At 45.3% G+C, this 15,426-nt stretch overlaps 1 protein-coding gene across 9 annotated transcripts in view; it reads right to left on the reverse strand.

The window, feature by feature from the left end:
• Nucleotides 1–4,836: 4,836 nt before the first annotated feature.
• LOC140502739 (uncharacterized) overlaps nucleotides 4,837–15,426 on the reverse strand; it is a 34,432-nt gene continuing 23,842 nt past the window's right edge. For all 9 annotated transcript variants that reach the window (XM_072606695.1, XM_072606697.1, XM_072606699.1 and 6 more), the window contains one exon: nucleotides 4,837–11,621. In XM_072606695.1, coding sequence (XP_072462796.1) covers nucleotides 10,393–11,621 — 1,229 coding nt within the window. In that variant the 3' untranslated portion in view covers nucleotides 4,837–10,392. The remainder of the gene's footprint in view (nucleotides 11,622–15,426) is intronic.

Consider the following 15,426-nt stretch of genomic DNA (forward strand, 5'->3'; position numbering starts at 1 on the left):
CTAGCAGTCCAGTGACCAGAGCCCTTTGTGTGCTTGACAACGGCTCATGCTCTCTGGAAGGTAACCCTGGAGAATTCTGGGTCACCACCATGATGTGATGAGGCTCTGACTATGTGTGGGCCTTCATCAACCCATCAATAAGCACCAGCTAAGTGCCTGCAATCCTCTGCTTCAATAAATCAATTAAGTCCCTGTTATATGCCATACACAGAACTAGGTACCAGGGCCCAAAGACCAAATAGTGCCCTCATGAGACTTACAAGGTAGGGGGAGCCAGAGTGCACATAGCACTGGGCCTGGAGTCAGGGAGACCTGAGTTCAAATCCTGCCTCATACACTTACTAGCTGGGTGACCCTGGGCAAGTCACTTCACTTTGTTTGCCTCGGTTGCCTCACCTAAAAAAAAGAGCTGGAGAAGGAAGGAGTAAAGCACTCCAGTATCTTGGCCAAGGGAACCCCAAATGGAGGCAAAGAGTCAGACACAACTGAAAAAGACTGAACGACAACATAGGGATGATCATGGTCCCTGCCCCCCAGGACTGTTGGGAGGATTCAGGGGAAGCACTTAGCAAACCCTCTTCACCAAGGCTGGACATTATCACTGCCATCACTGACATCATCCTTCTCACTGTCACCACTGGGCAGGAAAGCAGGTAAGACCTGCAGATATAGTGAGACTTCTAACAAGGGGGAGCTGGCACCTCCCCAGAGAGTTGGCCAGGCAGGGAGACAGGCTCTTCAAGAGGCTGCATGGGCCAGAGTGGGACCTGGAGTTCCGAGACACAGATTCTTGCTTGCTAAATATGACCTCAGAAAAGTCCCTCCTGCTCTCAGGGCCTTGTTGCTTAGCACTAAGCCCCATATGAGTCTGTCTGTGACTCTTGGGCACCATCAGATTTTGGAGCTCTGAGACTCAGGGATCCAAAGACTCTAGATTTAGAGTGAAAAGGCCCTGGAGATCACTGAGTCCAATCTCCTCACTTCATAGGTAAAGAAACTGAGGGATCTCAGAGAGGCATAGCGACTTGCCTAGGGCCACACACTGGGGTGGGATTCAAACTCAGGCCTTCCTGACTCTAACTCTGGGACTTTAGTATACTCCATAAAGTGCAGGGGTGATGGGGAGGACACAGGACACAATGCCCCATTTCAGGAAGGATCTCCCACTCACTGGGAAGGCTCTGGCCCTCAGGAACACAGAGACTATCCCCACCTCTTCTGGGGAAGGGCAGAGCCATTAGCAGATGAAGCTGGGAAGGAAAAAGAGGGATGGGAAGGACTGGCCCCTCCCAGGTGCATGGGCTAGAAACATCCTCTCGCCCCAGGAGAGTTCATTCTCCTAGTGAACACGATGTAGCATAAGACGGATGGAGTTTTACTTACACATCACTGGCAGCACTCTTCCAGCACACTGGCCACTGTAGAGGGAGGCAGGGCAGTCAGTGCCAGGAGGAGGAGAGCTTGTGTTGGGCAGCAGAGAAGCCCAAGTCAGGCCAGGAGGAACAGGAGGGCTTCAGGAAGCTCTGACCAAACCAGGGAGCCTCTGAGGTCCCTTCTGTTGGAGGAAAAACTATACTCACTGTTGCCTAAGCACTTTTCTGCTTATAAAAATGTCCAAACTGATGAGTCCCCTCATGGTCTCGGACATTTCTAGGATACAAGTCATCTGACAACACAACTCGTGGGATTATTGAACAAAGAACATTCTACAAAATGATGAAATACAGGCACAGAGCTTAAGTAAGGTAGCCATTGGCCCCATCAAAGAGAATAGTCATTAAACTTTAAGTCCATCCTTGGGAAATCATTTCCCTAAACTGATTCAGTTTCTCTCAATCTGTGTCTTGGAGCTCTCTTCACTGACACCCAGAGGATTTCCTAATCCCCCCTTCCTGTGCCACAGAGGGTCTATGCTAGCAGACTCAAGGCCTGTAAACTTCCATCAAAGCCTGTCCTGGTGCCCTGTTCCTCCTCTCCATCCAAGCTGCAGGTTGGGTCACAGCTTTTCAGGAACAAAATCCTGCCTAGGGGCTCCAGCCTTTGCACTGAACTACTGGTGCCAGACCAGAGAACTGAGGAGTCAGCCAGGACACCATGCTGAAGGAGGAGGTGTGAGGGAAGAGCCCAGCATCCAGCTTAGGCCAGAGACCCAGGTTATTGAACCATGAATTGCCCAGGGTGGGAGGAATCTAAGATCTAAAAGGAAAAAAAAGGGAAAAAATGACAATCTGTCTTCCGTGGTTCCCTGCAAACCTAGGGTATCCAAGAATAAGCTTCCAGGAGAGACTCTAATGCAGGAAGGGCAGACATGCAACCTCAAGGGCCAAACATGGTCCTCTAGGTCCTCAAGTGCAGCACTTTGACTGAATCCAAACTTTACAGAACAAATCCTCTTAATAAAAATTTGTTCTCTGAAGTTTGGATTCAGTCAAAATGCTGTACTTGAGGACCTAAAGGGACACATGAGTCCTTGACACTGCAGGTTTCCCATCCCCGTACTAATAGGTTCCTCCAAATGCACAGGGGACTAAAGGAATTCTCGTGAGTGACCCCCCACAGCGTACAGGCCCCACTTTCCCGGGAACACTCCCATGCACTGCTTACACTCCCACTTAGGGCTTAGGTTCCAAGAGGGGTTCCTACTCTCAGGGTGTTAAGGATAAGGGCCTGTGGGTCCACATTCCTAACTCTCTAGCTCATGAGTTCCCATCAGGCTGCTTGCCACTAACAACGATGCTAGTGCACTCAGCTCTTAGCAAAAGCCAAGATGGTACCCTGACCTCAGCAGTTCCATTCCCTGCAGAAGCCTGAGCTGCCCTCTCACACACATCTAGATGTTATCTCACAGATAGTTAAGATGGTAGTGAGGCATGTGTGTGAGAAACCACAAAAAAAAAGTGACTCATCTCTGCTGCTGCAGGGCCTGCAGGTCCATCCTCCCACAGTTGCTTGGAAGCCTATTAGACTCTCCTTTGAGCAGGATTCCATTGTGCGCCTGCTATGAGCATTGCAGATGAGGTGGAGAAAGGAGCTTTGATCCTCGGATCCAACCCAATGCTGAGGACTGCCTTCTTGTCCTGGCCCAGTCTGTATAAAACAAGTATATCTTTTACTTACATCCATGAAACCCCCATGGACGAACATGGACTGCCATCTTTGGCCCTCAAAGCTCACATTTAGAGGAATCTTACCAACAGAAGTCACTGTAACAGAGAACCAGCAACAAACAGGGACTTTGGCCCCAGGAAGGTCAGGCTTAGCATCGATTGCAAGGAAATGTTTTTGCCAAACCAGCTTGGGAAGAGCATAGACTGACCATACCATTTGCAATAATCTCAATGCCTCTCACAAAGTACGTTTTGTGACTGCTCACACCTCATCCTCTAACAGGATAAGAGCATTTACCTAACACATTATGGTCTCCAATGTGTTTTACAACTGTCTCATCTGGTTCTTAGAACAAGCCTGGGAGGAAGGGGCTATTTCCCTGTTTTTACAAATGAGGAAACTGAGGCTAAGTGATTGACTCGCTCTGGTTTGCTCAACTAGTGTCAGCGGCTCAATTTGAGCATGTCCTCCTGCCTCAGCTCACCACCTAGTTCCCTCTTAGAAAGCGATGTTTTCATTTGGGATTTTTGTAACTGGTCAAATTACCTGTCATATCACACTCAATATATAGCGGAGAGGATGCTCTACAAGAACGGGGTTTGAAAGGCTAAACTCTACATGTAGGAAAGAAACAGGCCACGTGAATGAGGCTTACTGCAGGTTGTACAGTAGAGGCAGCTAGGTGGTACAATGCACAGAGTGCTAGACTTCGAGTCTGGGACACCAGAGTTCAACTCTGCCTTCAGACACTTAACTAGCTCTGTGGCCCTAGGCAGGGAATGTCACTTAACCTCTCAGCCTCAGTTTCCTCATTTGTAAAGTGGGGGATGATAGCACCTTCCTCACAAGGCTGCTCTAAGGGTTAGTGACACTTTTTTTTTTTTACAATGTATATACACACACACACATACACACACATAAAATATAGAACCATCTCACTCTGGCAACCTCAAAGCAATATAAATGCTGCCGATCACTCTTCTTGTTCTCTGGAGCCAGCTGAGGTCTCTGGAAGGCTGAAAGGAGAAGCACTATTCCCACGGTTTAGGTTTTGAGCGGGAGCTCCACCAGTGGGCTAGGAGCAGCAGACACCTTTGATGGAGCTGGGGTCAGAGGCAAATCACATCTCCAACATTTCCTGCTTCTGTGACCCTGGAGCCAATTCTGTGTAGCCTTTTCTTCAACTGTAAAATGAGGCAATTGGGCTGGCTGGTATGAGACACCATCCTGCTGGTAGCTTTTCCGTAAAGAAAAAGGCAGAAGAGAAGGAGATAGCACTACACATGACAACAGGAGTCGGGGGGAGGGTTTTAGCACCAAGGGTAGCTCTAAGAACCCAGTCATCTGCCCCATGCAGGCAGCAGAGCCTGGAGTCTGGCCTAGGTAGTGGGTGAAGCAGTGGGGCAGGGACAAGACACAAGTAACCACATTGCCTCAGGAATTAACATAACAGAAAGCCTCTAGATGGCTCCCAAGCCTCTCCTACAAAAGGCCCGGTTTCTGAGGCATGTCACAGAGGGGACACCAGGCTCAGAGAGATCCCTCTCACAAAGACCTTCAGGCTCTGACTTCACAAGGCTCAGCCCAGAGAGGAATCAGGCTGTGTGTTCTTCTCTGGCACACTGCCCCCAGTCCTAGGGAGGTTTCCCTAGGAAATCTCAGGAACATAGCTTAGGTACAGCTTATGTCTAGAGTCTCCCCTGGAAAGAACTCAAGGTACAAGATGGGTAGGAGTTATACTTTTTATTTACTCCAACACAGAAAATGCATCAGATAAAACAGATTAGAAGGCAAGCATTTACAAACTAACCGCATTCACCTTTTTGAGACTGATGGAACAGACATTCCATTTCACCTCAGAATTACACTGTCTGTGTCACTCTCTTGGCCAGCAAGAACAGGGCTCCTTAATCACCTCAGCTGCAGTATTCTCATAGGGACTGGGGGGTGGAGGAGTGGGGAGGGCAGTGTTTTTCTAATGGTACAGCTGTGGGTAACTGCTTCCTTCTGAGCAGCTAGCACAACAAAGAAATTTGAATTCTAGAACTCATGAAGATAATCTCAGAGAGCTGGAAACATTCAGTTCTTGGATTTGTAGGCCACTGGTCTGGGTTCATAGAAAACAGAAGGTAGTCAAGGACTCAGGCTTACCCCTAAAACACATTCTTACTCTCATGTGTGTAGATGCCACTACTGTGTTTACAATCCATGGAATATAAAAACTTAAGAGGGATCCTTTATTCAACCAAAGTACTCAGGCAAATCACAATATGACAGGAAATAGATTGAAGGTGATGTCTCCCACTGTCTGCTATGGTGAAGAATGGTAAATGACCATGGTGAGAACAGCTGCTCAAAAATTCTTGTTTGACCAAGAATGACCACTGCATTTGAAATGAAAGAATCATGATTCACAATCCAACCAAAAGAGATTGGAAGAGCCTGGTTGACCTTGAGGAACTGAAGAGATTGGTCCCAGATAAACCACTTCTTTAAGTACTGAGAAAAGTGGCGCAGGGGCAATGTTAAGAGATTAAGGAATCACTAAACTGGAGGACAAATGACGTCCTCACTTTCAAAAGAGGGAAGAACACAATCTACAAACTACAGACCAGAGAGCTTGACTTCAAGTCCTTGGGAAATCCTAGAAGAGACCATTAAAGACATAGTTGGCAAATATCTGGAAAGTGAAGCAGTGATTACAGAGCTCCATCAAGAATACATCATGGCAGATTATCCTCATTTCTGATAGGGGGACGGAGCAGAATAAACTAACAGATGAGACTGTTGTGGATGTAGTTTACCTAATTTCAGCAAGGTTTTTGATAAAATATTCCATAAAATTCTTATGAATACAGAGGAATATTTATGACGTGATAATTCCATCAGATGGGTTAAGAATTGCTTTGATGGGGGGGGGGTGCCAAGGTGGAACCAAAATGGCAGGGTGGAAAGAGGGACCTGTAGAAGCCCCCCGCCATTAGCCCATAAAATACCTGTAAAAAATAACTCTAAAAAAATTCTAGAGCAGCAGAAACCACAAAACGACAGAGCGAAAGAGATTTCCAGTCCAAGACAGCCTGTAACGCCGACAGGAAAGGTCTATCACACCCGGCATGGAGCAGAGCTCAGTCCAGCATGGGCTGCACAGCGTCGCAGGGACAGGACCTGAAACAGGCTTTAGGGCACCACTGGCAGCAGCAGTTCCCAGACTGTTCAACCCACAAACACCAAAGACAGTCAAAGGTCAGTGAGAAAGTTCCTTCATTTGGGTGAGAACACGGTCTAGACCAGCCACCACCAGCCACTGCACGGGGCATCGTCCATTTTTGGAGCCTCAGCCTAAAGACCCTGGGGGAATTGAGTCACTGTTCTGAATCTCAGTTTTGAGTGGCTCTCCCCTTGAGGAAGAGTGCTGGCAGTGGAACTGGTGGAGGCTCTGGAGAGTGAACCCTGAAGGCAGATCCTGGGCAGAACAGAGTGCCTGTGGTTGCTCCCAGACCACAGTGAAGGCCAGGAGAGGAGTAAACTCCTCTCCCTTGATTGTTCCATCTTGGAGGAACTGAGAATTGGAGGCCCCCAGAGTATACCCTCCTCTTGACAAAGGACTCAAAAGTCAAGTACCTGGCTGGGAAAATGCCTAAAAAGGGGGGGGAGAAATAAGACTATAGAAGGTTACTTTCTTGGTGAACAGGTATTTTCTTCCATCCTTTCAGATGAAGAAGAACAATGCACATGATCAGAGAAACGCCTAAAAGTCAAGGCTTCTGCATCCAAAACCTCCAAAATAAATACACGATGGTCCAGCCATGGAAGAGCTCAAAAAGGATTTTGAAAATCAAGTAAGAGAGGTGGAGGAAAAATTGGGAAGACAAATGAGAACCATGCAAGAAAATCATGAAAAGTGAGTCAACAGCTTGCTAAAGGAGACCCAGAAAAATGCTGAAGAAAATAACACCTTGAAAAATAGGCTAACTTAATTGGCAAAAGAGGTCCAAAAAGCCAATGAGGAGAATGCTTTAAAAAGCAGAATTAGCCAAATGGAAAAGGAGGTTCAAAAGCTCACTGAACAAAATAGTTCTTTAAAAATTAGAAAGGAACAGATGGAGGCTAATGACTTTATGAGAAACCAAGAAATCACAAAACAAAACCAAAAGAATAAAAAAAAAAGAAGATAATGTGAAATATCCCAATGGAAAAACTGACCTGGAAAATAGATCCAGAAGAGACAATTTAAAAATTATGGGACTACCTGAAAGCCATGATCAAAAAAAGAACCTAGACATAATCTTCCATGAAATTATCAAGGAAAAATGCCCTGATTTTCTAGAACCAGAGGGCAAAATAAATATTGTAAGAATCCACAGATCACCTCCTGAAAGAGATACAAAAAGAAAAACTCCTAGGAATATTGTAGTCAAATTCCAGAGTTCCCAGGTCAAGGAGAAAATATTGCAAGCAGCCAGAAAGAAAGAATTTGCGTATTATGGAAATGCAGCCAAGATGTAGCAGCTTCTACATTAAGGAATTGAAAGGCATGGAATATGATATTCCAGAAGTCAAAGGAACTAGGACTAAAACCAAGAATTACCTACCCAGCAAAACTGAGTATAATACTTCAGGGGAAAAAATGGTCATTCAATGAAATAGAGGATTTTCAAGCATTCTTGATGAAAAGACCAAAGCTGAATAGAAAATGTGACTTTTAAACACAAGAATCAAGAAAGAGAAGCATGAAAAGGTAAACAGGAAAGAGAAATCATAAGGGACTTTCTAAAGTTGAACTGCTTACATTCCCACATGGAAAGATAATATCTGTAACTCTTGAAACTTTTCTCAATATTTGGGTAGCTGGAGGGACTATACACACACACACACAAAGAGAAAGAGAAAGAGAGAGAGAGAGAGAGAGAGAGAGAGAGAGAGAGAGAGAGAGAGAGAGAGAGAGAAAGGGGGGAGACAGGGTGATTGAATAGGAAGGGATGATATCCAGAAAAATAAAATTAAGGGGTGAGAAAGGAATATATTGGGAGGAGAAAGGGAGAAATAGAATGGGGCAAATTATCTCTCATAAAAGAGGCAAGAAAAAGCTTTTTCAATGGAGGAGAAAAGGGAGGAGGGAGGAGGGAAAAAGTGAAGTAAGCTCTCTTCACATTTGGCTTAAGGAGGGAATAACATGCATACTCAATTTGGTATGGAAATCTATCATACACTACAGGAAAGTAGGGGAGAAGGGGACAAGTGGGGTGGGGGGGATGATAGGAGGGAGTAATTAGAAGTAAACACTTTTGGGGAGGGACAAGGTCAATAGAGAGAACAGAATAAATGGGGGGCAGGAAAGGATGGAGGGAAATACAGTTAGTCTTACACAACATGACTATTATGCAAGTCTTTTGCAAAACTACACACATATAGCCTATATTGAATTGCTTGCCTTCTCAGTCAGGATGGGTGGGGATAGAGGAAGGGAGAGAAGTTGGAACTCAAACATTTAGGAATGAATGTTGAGAAATGTTTTTGCATACAACTGGGAAATAAGGAATACAGATAATGGGGTATAAAATCTATCTTGCCCTACAAGAAAAGAGAGAAGATGGGGATTAGGGAAGGGAGGTGTATGATAAAAAGAAGGCTAGATTGGGGGAAGGGGTAATCAGAATGCATGGTGTTTTGGGGTGGGGGAGGGGAAAGATGGGGAGAAAATTTAGAACTCAAAATTTTGTGGAAATGTTGAAAACTAAAAATAAACAAAAAAGAATTGGTTGGATACCTGGACAAGAGTGGTTGTTAGTGGTTTGATGTTAACATAGTAGGAAGTCTGTAATGGAGTACCTCAAGGATCCATGCTTGGCTCAGTGCCAGTCAACATTTTTATCAGTGGCTAGGATCAAGGCCGAGATGGTTTGATGATGATACCAAGTTGAGAGGGATAGTTAATACACTACAGTGGATAAGTCAGGATTCAAAAGGATCTTGGCAGGCTAGAGCATTGGACTAAATCTAATAAGATGGAATTCAATAGGAATTGATGTCAAATCTTGCACTTGGATTAAAAAAATTTAACTTCACAAGATGGGGAGGCACAGCAAGAGAGCAGTTGTGAAAAAGATATTGGCTGTCTCAGTGACCTACAAACTACAGGTCAGTAGTGTGTGGTAGCAGTCCAAAGGTTACTGCAGTCTTAGGCTGCTTTAAGAGATGCACAGCTTCCTAGAATGGGAGACATGACAGCTCCACTGTACTCCACAGTAACTGGACCACATCTGGGGTACTGTGTTCAGAGTGCCATGTTTTATGGGTGTTCACAGAAGGCGACCTAGATGATAAAGTGCTAGAGTCCATGTCCGAGGAAGATCAGCTAAAGTGGGTGTTGAGCCTGGGGAAAAGAAGACCAGGGGGACGGGGAAGTATGACAGGAGTCTTCAAGTACTTGAAGGGCTATCCTGTGGAGGGAAGATCAGATTTCTGTTTGACCTCAGAGAGAAGACCAGGAGTCATGCAAAGAAACTAATTTAGGCTGTCAGAAAAGGACTTGCTAAAAATGAAAGTTGATCAAAAGTGGAATGAACTGTCATGAAAGGGGATAGGTCCTCACTCCTTGGAGTTTAAGTGGAAACTGGATGACCACGTATTGGGCTTATGTCAGAACACATTCTATTGGTGTATGGATTACGTGGTTGATGAGGTCCCAAAGAACTCAGACATTCTGTGATCCTGTTCTCCTTGAAGGAAAGCCTTCTGTCAAATATTCAATCCAATTCAAGCATTTATTAAGCACTTTCCTACCTGCCAAGAACTTGCTAGGCCCTGAGGATACAGACAAAAACAAGATGATTCCTGCCTTGTAGGCACTTCCTGATTCTGTACATGCTAAATAAGTCTAAGTAAAATATGAATAAAATACACACCAAGTTTCTTGGGGTGGACAGGGACCAATAAATTGGGAAATCAGGAAGTGGTTCTGGTGTAAGAGAGCCAAGCCTTGAAGGCAGGCAGGGATTAAAAAAGGAGAAGTGAGGAGGAAAAGCATTATAGGCTATGAAAATTTATGGAAATGGGAGACAGAATGTTATGTAGGGAAACAATAAAGAACCCAGCTTGACTGGAAGGAAAGATGTTGACCAGATGTCTCTGATATTGACCAAATTATATGGTCCAGCAAAAGGCCACCCCACCTCATCACATCTCCACGGTTTTTCTCTGGTATCTAACAAATCCTCTGCATTCACAAGGGTTCCCTCCAGTGTGAATTTTCTGATGTTGAGAAAACTTTGACTTCTGACATTAATTATGTTCATAAACTTTCCTTCCACTATGAATTTTCCGATGTTCAGAAAGTCCTCTGTTCTGGCGGAAACACTTCCCACATTCATCACACTTAAAAACTTTCTCTCCAGTATGAATGTTCTGATGATCAGTAAGTCCTGTCCTCTGGGAGAAAGCTTTACCACATTCATTGCATTTGTAAGGCTTCTCTCCAGTGTGAATTCTCTGATGTCGAACGAGATCTGTTTTCTGACTAAAGGCTTTCCCACATTCATTACAGTCATACGGTTTCTCTCCAGTGTGAATTTTATTATGTTCATTAAGTCCCTTCCTCTGGGAGAAAGCCTTACCACATTCATTGCATTGGTAAGGCTTCTCTCCAGTGTGAATTCTCTGGTGTCGAATAAAATCTGTCCTCTGACTAAATGCTTTCCCACATTCATTACATACATAAGGTTTCTCTCCAGTGTGAATCTTCTGATGTTCAGTAAGTCCCTTCCTCTGGCGAAAGGTCTTCCCACATTCATTACATTCATATGGTTTCTCTCCAGTGTGAATTTTCTGATGTTCAGTAAGTCCCTTCCTTTGTCGAAAAGTCTTCCCACATCCCTCACATTCATACGGTTTCTCTCCAGTGTGAATTGTCTTATGCTGAGTAAGGTGTGAGCTCTGCCGGAAGGCCTTTCCACATTCCTGACATACATAAGGCTTCTCTCCAGTGTGAATTGCTTGGTGCTTAATAAGTTGTGATCTCCAGCAGAAAGCCTTCTCACATTCGTTACATTTATACTCCTTTGCTTTAGTACATATTCTCTGGTTTTCAATTGGGGTTAAATTATACCTGAAGGATTTCCCACATTCCGTACACATAGAAAATATCTTCTTTGGGTACATTGTATTGCATTTTAACAAATGTGTGTACAGCCTGAAGTTCTCTCTGTGTGTGTCACATTTACAGAATTCCTTTTCAACAGATACTTTCTCTTGGGGCAGAATGCCTGCTTGTGGACTGCTGCTGCTGTCACATTTCTTATATCTGTGACCACTGATATAAGAAGGTTTCTTTCGAATGACTTTTGCTTGCTGAGGGTATTCCTCATGACTCCTCTGCTGTTTTTCTATCCAGGAGTCAGACTTCCAAGCTTCCTCCAAGTTGGAAACACAAAGCCCAGCTCTTGGGAGTCTTTCTTGGGCTGTCTGTTCTGGTTTTAGCTTTGATTCCTTGGCTTCAAACACACGTTCCCCACCTAAAAGATTAAAAAAAAAATCAACTTGTAAATATTCCATGGCCTTGCTATATAACAAAGTTGCCTTCTATGTCCTTACCATCAAGAAAACTGACTTTCTAAGCCAATTTTAGCAGTGCTCATTCCCTCCATTTGTTTTTCTTGCTTTACAGCTATTGCCAGCATTTCTAATGGTGTTCAAGGAAAAGGAAAGACAGGGTGCATCCTTGGCTCGTCATTAGATCTTACCGACAAATTGTTCATTGTCTCTACATTTCAAATAATATCAGCTCTCCACTGGAGATAAATGCTGTGGATCAAAATAAGGAAAGGCCCCTTCAATTACTATGTGTTTTTCAAAAGAATCTGTAACATTAGTGCTATTTTGCTAAACATTATGTTTCTGATAAAATCCTATAGACTTTTTTTTATTAATGTGATCAATTACTCTGGTTATATTAAAACTGAACCATCCTTGTTATTCTCAGCATTAATTCAATTAAGCCATAATTTAAAAAAAAAAAAAAAGGAACATATAACATTTTAGTTCAAATGTTTTCCTCAATACTCACTAGGGATCCTGCCCTCTCGTTCCGTTTTGCAGCTTTACCTCTTCACACATCTCCTTGCTTGGTCACCCCACTCCCCTAATCCTGCTGAGGGTAATACTATACTCCCAGTTCCTTCCCACCTAGCAGTCAGCCTGGATTTCTCAGTATCACTTACTAATCTGCTCTCAAGGCCTACTGATTTCACCTTTGCAACACCTCACTAAGTCCCCTTCTCTCCTTTGTCACTGTCACCCACCCTGTACCGGCCCTCATCATCTCATACCTGGAGTGTGGCAATGGCTGGCCAGAGCCTCTCCCCACTCCACTAAAGTCATTCTCCTAAACGAAAGTCTGACTATGCCACCCCTTACTCAATAAATCCAGTAGCCCAGAGGGTTTGGAGCTTAGGCTCTTTTAAAGGTCTTTTTGGCCTGTGAGTTTGAGTCACATAACTTGATGCAAAGAAGATCAACCTGTGCCTTAGGATGTGCATTCAGACCCTCTTCCCCTTGGGAAAGCAAAGCTGCTGGCTCTTGGTGCCAGTGTAGGTGGATGCAAGGCCCCCTGCCCATGTCATTTTCCAGCTCCTGTTCAGGCACTGCTACAGCATAGACTAAGACGCTGACCCCTCCAGATTCACGTGGCCTTCCTGGGAAGCTCCCCTTGCCCTCATGCTCCACCTGCCAAGTTCATCTCTCCCCTATCCCTCAATCACTCTACCCTCTCCTTGCCCTGTGTTCACTGGACTGCCCTCCTCCTCAGTATAAGGAGCACCCTCCTGTGCCACTGCAGACCAATATCTGCCTGGGGCACAAGGAGGTTGAGGGATTTGCCCAGGGGTACCCAGGCAGAAGGTGTGGGAAGTACTACCAGGCAGAAAGAAGTGGCCAATAACCTCCAACTCCTCTACCCACCAGGGGCCTGGAGAGATGCTCCCGAACCCTCACAGAATCACAGAGCCCAACCCAACCTAGCTGGGAGGCCTCCAGAGAGTCACGGGTAGAGCCTGGCAGTCACAGGGCCTGGAATTGAGAAGATCCGAGTTCAAATCCAGCCTCTGACATTAGCTGAGGGACACCATGCAAAACCCTCAGTCTGTGTTTTTTTGGCTCTTTTTGTACACCCAGGGCTCAGCACAGTGCCTGGTACATAATAGAACCTTATGAAATGTTGATTGACTGAATTTCAACAGTTGTAATAGGAAGCACCTGCCTCCCAGGGTGGTCATGTGAATCCAATCTGCTGAGCACAGTGCCTGACGCATAGCAGAGCTCAGGCTGGCCCAGCCTCACCACCGCTGCCTCTCTAGCCTGCAGTCTTACAACGCTCCCGCTATCCAGCCTAAACTGTCCTTTGGCAAGGCGTTGCCTGTCCACTGCTCAGCATGGACAACAGCCATCATGGGCACTCAGCAAAATGCCTGGCACCTCTCTCCTTCCCCAATTCCCTTTGTCTTTAATGCCCATTCCACCAAATGTCCCCCAGGATCCAGATACCCCTTTCCTTTCTGTCCCCATCAGCTCCCAGCAGACAAACTGAAGGTTAAAACTATGTCATTTTCCTTCCAGTCCCAGGGTCCAAACGTACCCTCTGAGGGACGGTGGATAAAACCAGCTCAGCCTGCCTGAGACTTTCATAAAAATGCTTTTCCTCATTTTCTAACTGGAGCTGGAGGTAGAGTGGGGGACCCAACAGGGGAATGAAGATGGCAGCTACTCACATGACCATGGGTAGGTGTACTTGGTTAGGATTCAATTACCATCTCCATGCAGATGACTCCCAATTCTTGGTATCCAGTCCTGCTGAACTCCAGTCCTAGACACATCCATCCTAGCCCTACATCCTACATCACAATTCCCTTTGGTTACTGTACCCCACCACTCTCCCAGCAGTCTAGGACAGCTTCTCCTCAAACTTCCAGGATCCTAGGCCTAGAGTTAGAAGAGCCCTTGGAAGTCATCTGCTCCAACCTCTTTCTCTGGGAGAAGAGGACGCTAAGGTGAACTCCCTGCTGCAGGAGCGCACAGGCGAGCAGCCACGAAGCACAGGCCTGAGCCTGGGCTCTCTCCACTCTCCCACCTTTTCTAAAGGATGGTTGGTTATCAAGTCCCTGAGTCTTCTCTATCTTAATTCTTCTTCTCAATTTAGGATGAGGATGAGGAAAAGACACAGAGGCAGAAAGGACAGGAGAATCTGGCAACCTGGGAGATGCTGCTGATAGTCCCTTTAGTGTCCCTGACTCTGGGTAACCTACATCACTGATACTTTGACAAGGAATAAGAGGAATAATGACAAGAAATGTCTGCAGGTCACTAGGGGGCATCACAGGTCAGAGTCAGGAAGACACCTCAGTTTGAAATCCAGTCTCAGATACCAGCTATGTGACCCTGGGAAAGTCATAACCTCTGTCTGCCTCAGTTTCCTCAACTGTAAAATGGGGATCATAATAATACCTATTTCTCTGGGTTGTGAGGTGCACTTAGCACAGTGCTTCTTACATAGTAAATGAGAAAGACAATGGGTTCTGTTTCAGATATGCTGAATTTAAAAGTCTATAAGACATCCAGTTTGAGAAATCAAATGAGAAGTTAGAGATGAAAGACTGAAGGGCAGCAGAGAGGTAGGGCTGGAAAAATAATTCTGAGAATCATCTGTACAGAGAAGATCCCTGAATCTATGGGAGTTGATGAGATTCCCCAGGTGAAACAGCACAGAGGGAGAAGGAAAGGGATGTAAGAGTCCAGGGGGACACCTGTAGTTTGGCTGTTGCAATCCGGGTGAAAATCCAGCAAAGGAGACTGAGAAGGAAAGAGCCAGCAGGTAGGAGAACCAGGAGAGAGTGGTGTCCTCAAAACCTAGAGAGAAGAGGGTATCAAGGAGAAAATGGAGATTGATAGTGTCAAAAGCTACAGAGAGGTCAAGAAGGTGAGGGCTGAGATGAGTGTCCACTTTGGCAGTTAAGAGATCTCTGGTAACCTTGGAGAGAACAATTTTAGGTGACTGATTTGTCAGGGGAAGTGGCAGCACTGACTGTAATGGCCTTCTGAAGGAGCTATTCCACAAGAGAGACAACAGGTGACAGTTACTGGGAATGGATGGGTCAGAGCATAGATTCTGAGGATAAAGAACATGTGCCTGTTAGTAGGTGGTGGAGAAGGAGCCGGCAGATAGGGAGAGACTGAAGACAAAGGGAGGATTACCAAGACAGGGCCAGAAGGCTTTTGACAAAGGGAGATGAGGACAGAAAAAGAACTTCTCAGCAAATGACTTCCATT

This window comes from Notamacropus eugenii, chromosome 4 (assembly GCF_028372415.1).
Source record: "Notamacropus eugenii isolate mMacEug1 chromosome 4, mMacEug1.pri_v2, whole genome shotgun sequence".
In the NCBI taxonomy this organism is placed as follows: Eukaryota; Metazoa; Chordata; class Mammalia; order Diprotodontia; family Macropodidae; genus Notamacropus; species Notamacropus eugenii.